The following is a 7,631-nucleotide window of genomic DNA, read 5'->3' on the forward strand; positions in this document are numbered from 1 at the left end:
CGCCAGCCCCGCCACAGCGCCACCGCCCCTGCAGCCCCGCGTCCCGCAGCATCCCGCGCCGCCGTCCCCGCCCCGCCGCTGGATGCCGGCGGCCGGCGGCCGAGCTCGCAGACGCGGGAGGGCGGCGCGGGCGGCGGCGGCGGCGCGGGCCCGAGCGCTAAAGCCATGCCGGGCTCCACCGGGCAGCCCGACGCGGGCGGCACGGGAACTGGGACCACCGCCGGCGACCCCGGTCATCCGCACCCTGCACTCGCAGGAGCCGAGGATGCCGCGCCCCGGCCGCCACCCGAGCCCGACGACGCGGCCGCTGCGCTGCGCCTGGCGCTGGACCAGCTGTCCGCGCTCGGGCTGGGGGGCGCGCGCCCCGGAGACGAGGGGATGGCGACACGCAGCGCGGACGGGGCGACAGAACGCGGAGAGGATGAGCCCGTGCCCCCCGACGAGCTCGAGGCGGCCGTGGCGCCCCCGGTGACTGGTGCGCCCTCGATGGGCGTGGGACCCTCTATGGCCGTGGCACCCTCGGTGACTTGTGCACCCTCGATGGCCCTGGCACCGTCGGTGACCAGTGCAGCCTCCATGGCCGTGGCACCCTCGGTGACTTGTGCACCCTGCATGGCTGTGGCACCATCGGTGACCGTGGCACCCTCGATGGCACTGACACCCTCGGTGACCCTGGCACCCACGATGGCCGTGGCTTCCCCGGTGGCCCCCGGCGGGCTGCCTCTTCTGGACCCCGACGTGAGCCCTCGGCCATCTCCCCCAGACGTGTTCGCCAGCTTCGCGCCACACCCGGCTGCCCTGGGTCCCTCGACGCTGCTGGCTGAACAGTTGAACGTGATCGGCAGTCGCAAGAAAAGCGTGAACATGACCGAATGTGTGCCGGTGCCCAGCTCGGAGCATGTCGCGGAGATCGTGGGTCGTCAGGGTGAGTGGTTGCCGTCGGGGGGTGCAGGGGCACGTTTATTCTCGTGGATAATATCATGGGGAGGGCGTGTGTTTTGGTGAGAGGAAGGGACAAGCTGGATCCCATTCTAACCCAGTGTGAATGTGGTCGGGAGACCCCAGGGACACGCCCCGTGTGGAATCTAGGCCTGGTAGATTTCTTGGCGCCTTTGTTCAAAGCTGCCGGCTGCTGCAGAAGTTGGGCACAGCCCAAGCTCTGGCCACAGCCGCCGCCTTTGTCTGGGTTCCTAGGGACAACCACAGTCCATGTGCCATAGATGAGGACACCCCAAGACACAGGCCCTTAGAAGCAGCTAGGGCTGCCCCCCCACACACACACCACACACACACACACACACACACACACACACACACACACACACACACACACACACACACAGACATGGGGCGGGGCCAGCTCAGACTTGCTAGCCCAGGGAGGGTGCCCGCAGGGTAGGATTGAAGTATAGTAGTTTAGATAGAAGGTGCCTTCTTCTGCTCTCTAGCTTGGGGGTCCAGACCAGGTGCTGTCCTCTGAGAAGGGACTCTAGCCCTAAGCGAACCTGAGCTTGAGAATCTGGGGTTTATAGGAGGGTCTCCTGGTTGCTGAAGCTCTCCATGGGGTTCCCCCACCCATCTTGACAGCCTGACCCCCAGCAGGCCCAGGGTGTAGGGATCTAAGGTACCCAGGCATGGGGGGTCCCTGTCTGCGGCACTGTGGGAGCTGGGGAGTGTCTCTGTTGGCCGCCCCATTGTTCTCTTTGTTCGAAAGCCAGGCTGAGATTCGCACGGTGACATCAGGCCAGCCGATGCTCATTGGCCCTTGAGCTGCTGGGGCGGGCAGGAGTGTGGTGGGCAGTGCCCGGCCCTTCACACACCCACAAGCCTGGATAGTGGTGGTCCCCAACTTTCTCCCTCCTTCCCCACCCATGGCAGCCCACTTCTAGTCCCCCCTCCCCCGACTAAGATGGGGGATCACCCTAGTTGTAAGGACTTTAGGGTGGGGCTCAGGCATCCCTAGCCAGCTGCCCAGAAGGATGTGGGTGGTTTGAATTGCAAAGGTGAAGTCTTCCAGTAAGTAGGGACTACCCATGGCCACTTCCCTGTCCCAGGAGCATAGGGCAGAGCCGTGCCTACTGAGAATGGGCAGTCAGCGAGAGCCAGCTGTCCCTTTGTGTAGGCTGTCTCTGCCACCTTGGGATGGCTTTCTGCCTGATGCCATCCCCTGTAACTGTACCAGTTTTCCAGACTTGTTCAGAGTCTGTGTGGCCAAGTGTAGAAGTCAAGGCCTGGAATCTTTTGTCCCAAAGTCACCTGCCTGCTGCCTCTTTCTGGAGGCGGGTCCCACACCACAGTTCCGGTAGCTTAGCACTCTTTGGAGAATCAAATCCAGGGGCTTCAGGCCCAGTCCCCGTCTGCTGCGTTATTGGGATTTGGGGTGCCATTGGTGGCCAGCAGCAAGCTTGGCCCTGAGGTGTCTAACCCCCCCCCCTTTGTATGGTCCTCAAGTCTCGGCTGAGTAAGTGGACTCAGCCCCACGCAGAGGGCACCCTGGATGTAGGGACAGGATGTCAGCCTCACGGCTCTCCTCTGACATCTGTGGCTCCGGCTTCTTCCCCCACAAAGACATCCCGCCTAGTTGCTGTGATAAGACAGTAGCCAAGAGCAGCTTGGAAGGAAAGGGTTTATTTTAATCTTCCAGTTACGGCCATTCACTGAGGGGAACTCAAGACTGGAGCTGATGCAGAGGCCGTTGTGGGGTGCTACTTACTGGCTGCTCCTCCTGGCCTATGTGCCTGCTTTCTTATACAAGGCAGGACCACCTTGCCCAGGGATGGCAATACGCTGGGCTGTCCCCACCAATCATTAATCAGTAAAATGCCCTATAGTCATGCCCACAGGCTGGCCTGACAGACGCAGGAAGTTGAGATTCCCTCTTCCCCAGTGTATCTAGGTTTGTGTCGGGTTGACAAGCCATCTATCAAGCCCTTTGACCTCTTCCTTTGACCACATGTCCCTGGGTTCGTTCCTCCATTCTTCCTCAGGGTGGCTCCCTGAGCTCATGGTTACCTATGCACACAGGAGATGGCCCCTACCTGGTTTTCATACCTGACCAGAGCAGGGGGGAACCAAGGTCGCCCTGTCCCCTGGCACCATGCTGTTCGAGATGCTCAGTCTTTTTCACTGTAGAATGGACAGGGCGGGGGGTTTCGGGTCTTTTGAACCACACTCCCAGGCCTTCACTGGGGGAGTCTAGGCAGAAACTCCACTCTGGCCACGCCCCCGGGCCACGCCCCCAGGTCAGCTCTGCTGTAGCCCAGGCTGACCTCCGTCTTGGGTCTTGGGACGGGTATTTCTTAACCTCCAGAGTGCAGAGGTGGCCAGGTTTGCCACATGTCCTGCTCCGTGTGTCCTCTTGGTCCTTATGGCCCTAGGCAAGGGTACCATCTGGTCCAAGGCTAGGGAGAAGCTGCGGGCTGGAGTGGGAGGAGTCCTTGTCCTCCTTGACTGCCTCCAGATCTTCTTGCTTCACATTCCTGTCCCCAGCTGCCACCATCTCTCTCAGCTAAATCCCAGGTCTCTGTGAAACCCAGTCCACAGACCAGGCTGCTGCACTGTGGGACCTTCCCACACCCACACCTCGTCCCCTCCTGAATGCCCTACATCCTGGGGCTCCACCACCACACCCAGTCCCTTCCTGGCTTCCGGTAGATAGGCATCTGAGCAGCCGGATCGGGCAAGCCTGGTACACTGCGGGGTGTTAGTGCAGAGGCTTTGGATATCCTCCTGTTATTGGGGTCCCCTGGAAGAAGACATGTAGCCCCTCAAGCCCTGGCCCAGCAGTTGGCAGAAACTCTGGTCATTCTTGGAGTTGCCAGAGGGCTATGACTACCTGCTAATTTGTTCCGAGTCGGGCGCTGCTGAGCCCCTGCTGTGGTTCTCACGGGGCACGGTCGCCAGGGTCCACACACACTCAGCCTGCTGATTCAGCGGCTTTTCTGGACACAGGCAACACTGTGCTCTCTGCTGCCATCCGTGACTCTGGGTGGCACTGACAGCCACCGGGGGACCCCCTAGGGCTGCAGGGTCTCCAAGATGTCTACAACCCACAGACAAAGGCCCTCCCACAGGAACCTTCCGGGCTGCCCCAGAGTTAGGGCCCAGGAGTCTCCATCAAACCAAGATTGCAGCCTAGTAGCCTGAGAGGATTCCTTTGGTAAAAGAGAAAAACCTGGCATGGCTAGTGTTCCCACCCTCTGGGCCTTAGGCCTCCCCCCTCACAGGTTGCTGTTAGAGGGTCTAGGACCCAGATAGGGTCTTGTAGCTTAGGCTGGCCTTGGTCAAGCTCACTGTAGCTGAGCCTGACCTTAAACTCCTCTCCTCCGGCCACCACAGGGCCAGTGCTGGAGTTGAGAGTATCACTGGGTTGCCTGAGCTGGCCTTGAACTTGTAATTCTCCTGCCTCAGCCTCCCAAGGTCTGGAACAGCAGAAGTGTGCTCCACACTACCATTAGGGGCCAGTGAACCCATTGTGCACGGCGGCAGATTCCTGGCATACCTCGATTACTTTAGTCCTGGTTATTTCATTCCAGCTAATTCTGGGGAATGAGAGTGGTACTGCTGGTGGTGGGTGTGGCCAGCTGCTGGGGGTGTGGCCAACTTCCCTTCATTTAAATCTTTTACTCATTCATTCATTCCTGGGGGGAGCAGATTCAAGACACATGTGGTAATCAGAGGACTTGTGGGAGCCGGTCCTTTCCTTGCACCATATCGGCCCTGGTAACTCAAATTTCCATTGTCGGGCTCGGCAGGACTAGTCTTCTCTGCCCGGCCCCGGGGGTTGCTCTGCTGGTCAATTCTTTGCTTCAAGAGATGGAAATGAGGCTCAGAGTGGGAAGTCCGTGTACTGTCCAGGCATAGACCATGGACTATGGGTGTGAAGTTTTGGTGTCCTAGGTCATGTGTCTCCCATCTTCCTAGGGTGCAAGATCAAGGCCCTGCGTGCCAAGACCAATACCTACATCAAGACTCCGGTGCGCGGTGAGGAGCCGGTCTTCATCGTGACCGGGCGAAAGGAGGATGTAGAGATGGCCAAGCGCGAGATCCTGTCAGCCGCTGAGCACTTCTCACTAATCCGAGCCACACGTAGCAAGGCGGGCGGGCTGTCGGGGGCCACTCCAGGCCCCCCCAACCTGCCGGGCCAGACCACCATCCAGGTGCGCGTGCCCTACCGTGTGGTGGGGCTGGTGGTGGGGCCAAAGGGTGCCACCATCAAACGGATCCAGCAAAGGACACACACGTACATCGTGACTCCCGGGCGTGACAAGGAGCCAGTGTTCGCTGTGACCGGGATGCCAGAGAACGTGGACCGTGCACGGGAGGAGATCGAAGCGCACATCACGCTGCGCACGGGGGCCTTCACTGATGCGGGCCCCGACAGCGACTTCCACGCCAATGGTACCGATGTGTGTCTAGACCTGCTGGGAGCTGCAGCCAGCCTCTGGGCCAAGGCCCCCCACCCAGGACGGAGGCCCCCCACAGCCACCGGCGGGCTTCGAGGGGATAGCGCCCTGGGCGCAGCCAGCACCCCTGAGCCCTTCTATGTGGGCAGCCGTGGAGGGCCAGCACTGCCCGATCCGAGTCCCAGCAGCCCCTACGGGGGCTCGGGCAACGGGGGCTTCACATTTGGTGGGGACGGTCCCGGTGCCCCAACAGGGACAACCACCCCAGAGGACTGTGACTTTGGCTTTGACTTCCTGGCGCTAGACCTGACCGTGCCTGCCACGGCTACCATTTGGGCCCCCTTCGAGAGAGCCGCGCCCCTGCCAGCCTTCAGCGGCTGTCCCACAGTTAATGGGGCACCCGCACAACCCAACACAGGCACACGGCGCAGCAGCGGCGGCGGCGGGGCCGCTACCACACCACGCCACTCACCGACACTGCCCGAGCCAGGAGGGCTGAGCCTGGAGCTGCCGCTGGCACGGCGAGGTGTCCCAGATCCAGTGGGTGCTGTGCCTTGGCGACCCCCGCAGAGCACGCTGCCACCCTTCTCCGGCAGCACCACCTTCTCCACGACCCCCTCTCTGCCCAGTACGACCCCGGCGTCCTCCACCATGGACACTGTCCCCTCGGAGGGCAACCACAAGCCATCTACCACAGCAGCGAACTCCTCTGCCTCTGCGGCAGCTCCTGGCCCGCCCGCAGCAGCCTTGGCTCGTGAGTGTGTGGTGTGCTCTGAAGGCGAGGCCATGGCCGCGTTGGTCCCCTGTGGCCACAACCTCTTCTGCATGGATTGTGCTGTCCGCATCTGCGGGAAGAGTGAACCAGAGTGTCCCGCCTGCCGCACGCCGGCTACCCAAGCCATTCATATCTTTTCCTAGTGTACCCCTACTTGACCGGGCGGCCATGGCTCTCCAGGCAGGAGGCCCTCTGGCCTCGGGGTGGGAGAGGTGGTGAAGTGGGGCGTGGGCTGCAGGGCGGTGGGGAGGAGGGGCCCACGCGTGTGTGTCGCAAACAGCTTTAACTCCTGCAGCAGACGTCGAGGCCATCAGCTTGAGGCCCAGCGGCAGCGCCTCCGTTCTTGACAAGTGACAGTATTGAGTGTGCCGGTGACAATAAACCGGAAAATTCTCTGTTTGCACTTTTTATTAAGACGCCCCTCCCCATTTCCGGGGTGATCTTAAAACAAAAAATAACACGATATTTACAGCTCTCACTGGATTTGACAGTGTGGATTCTTGTAGAAACTTCAAAAGGCAGGCGGCTCCCCCCACCCCCAACACACTCCCTTTTTTTGGGGCAAATATATACCATTTTGTACATCAGCCACAGAGTGGCCAAGAGGAGGGTAATGGGAGGGTATCCAAGGGGGGTCCCATCAACAGATTTATAACTTTTGTTTGATTGTGGTTCTTTTGTTTTTAAATTAAGACTCAGTGTTGCGGTTCTTTTTTTTGTTGTTTTTTAAAAAGGTTTTTAAAGTTTTTTTTAATTGTTATTTTTACTTCATACTTCCTGTGTATATGTAGGGAATTTATATTAGATATATGTACTTTACGGAATAAATTTTAAGAACTAAAATATATTTTATTTTAAATAAAGCAACGGACCTTTAATCTTTGACAGCTTAAATCACTGATTATATATTTGCTGAACTGATTTAAGGGTTTAAAAACATTGTATCCAGAGTTTTATTTTTGGACTTGAAAGCCTTCTTAATAAAGTTGTTTTCCTATATGTAAGCGCTGGCGTTGGCGTGGTGTGGGAGGAGGGAGACTCTGAGGACGACGGTCCCTTTACTATAAGAGCTGTGACCTGTAGGAAGGCAAACTGCTCTTATGGGATAGGAGCCCCGTGAGCACCTGGGGGGCCACCGTCCACTCCTGCAGTCTGCAGATAGTATGTGAGCCCCTCTTACCCTGGGAGGAGACCTCAGCCACCAAGGCAGCCGGGCTGCCATGCTGGAGGCCAGACTGTTGTCAGATGGTTGCTGTGCAGCGGATACCCCTAGTCAAGAGGGAATCTAGCATGTGTGACCAGACCTGTGGCATGAGTGTCATGCTGTCCTGACCACGGGCGAGGACCAGGGAGGGGCTGTGTGGAAAAGCGTGGGGGACATGATACACTTCAGGACAGGGTCAGGACAAAGAGATGATGAGCCTTATTGGGGTTACAGGAGAGAAATGAGC

At 59.0% G+C, this 7,631-nt stretch overlaps 1 protein-coding gene across 1 annotated transcript; it reads left to right on the plus strand.

Annotated features, from left to right (window-relative positions):
* The first annotated feature begins 90 nt into the window (after positions 1-90).
* Mex3d (mex-3 RNA binding family member D) lies at positions 91-7,184 on the plus strand. The gene is made up of 2 exons (XM_032907850.1): positions 91-925; positions 4,924-7,184. Exons 1-2 carry the CDS (start codon positions 166-168, stop codon positions 6,321-6,323), a joined length of 2,160 nt encoding a protein of 719 aa, XP_032763741.1. The 5' UTR covers positions 91-165; the 3' UTR covers positions 6,324-7,184.
* Positions 7,185-7,631: the final 447 nt, after the last annotated feature.

The sequence above is a fragment of the Rattus rattus genome, chromosome 1, assembly GCF_011064425.1.
Source record: "Rattus rattus isolate New Zealand chromosome 1, Rrattus_CSIRO_v1, whole genome shotgun sequence".
NCBI classification, from domain to species: Eukaryota; Metazoa; Chordata; class Mammalia; order Rodentia; family Muridae; genus Rattus; species Rattus rattus.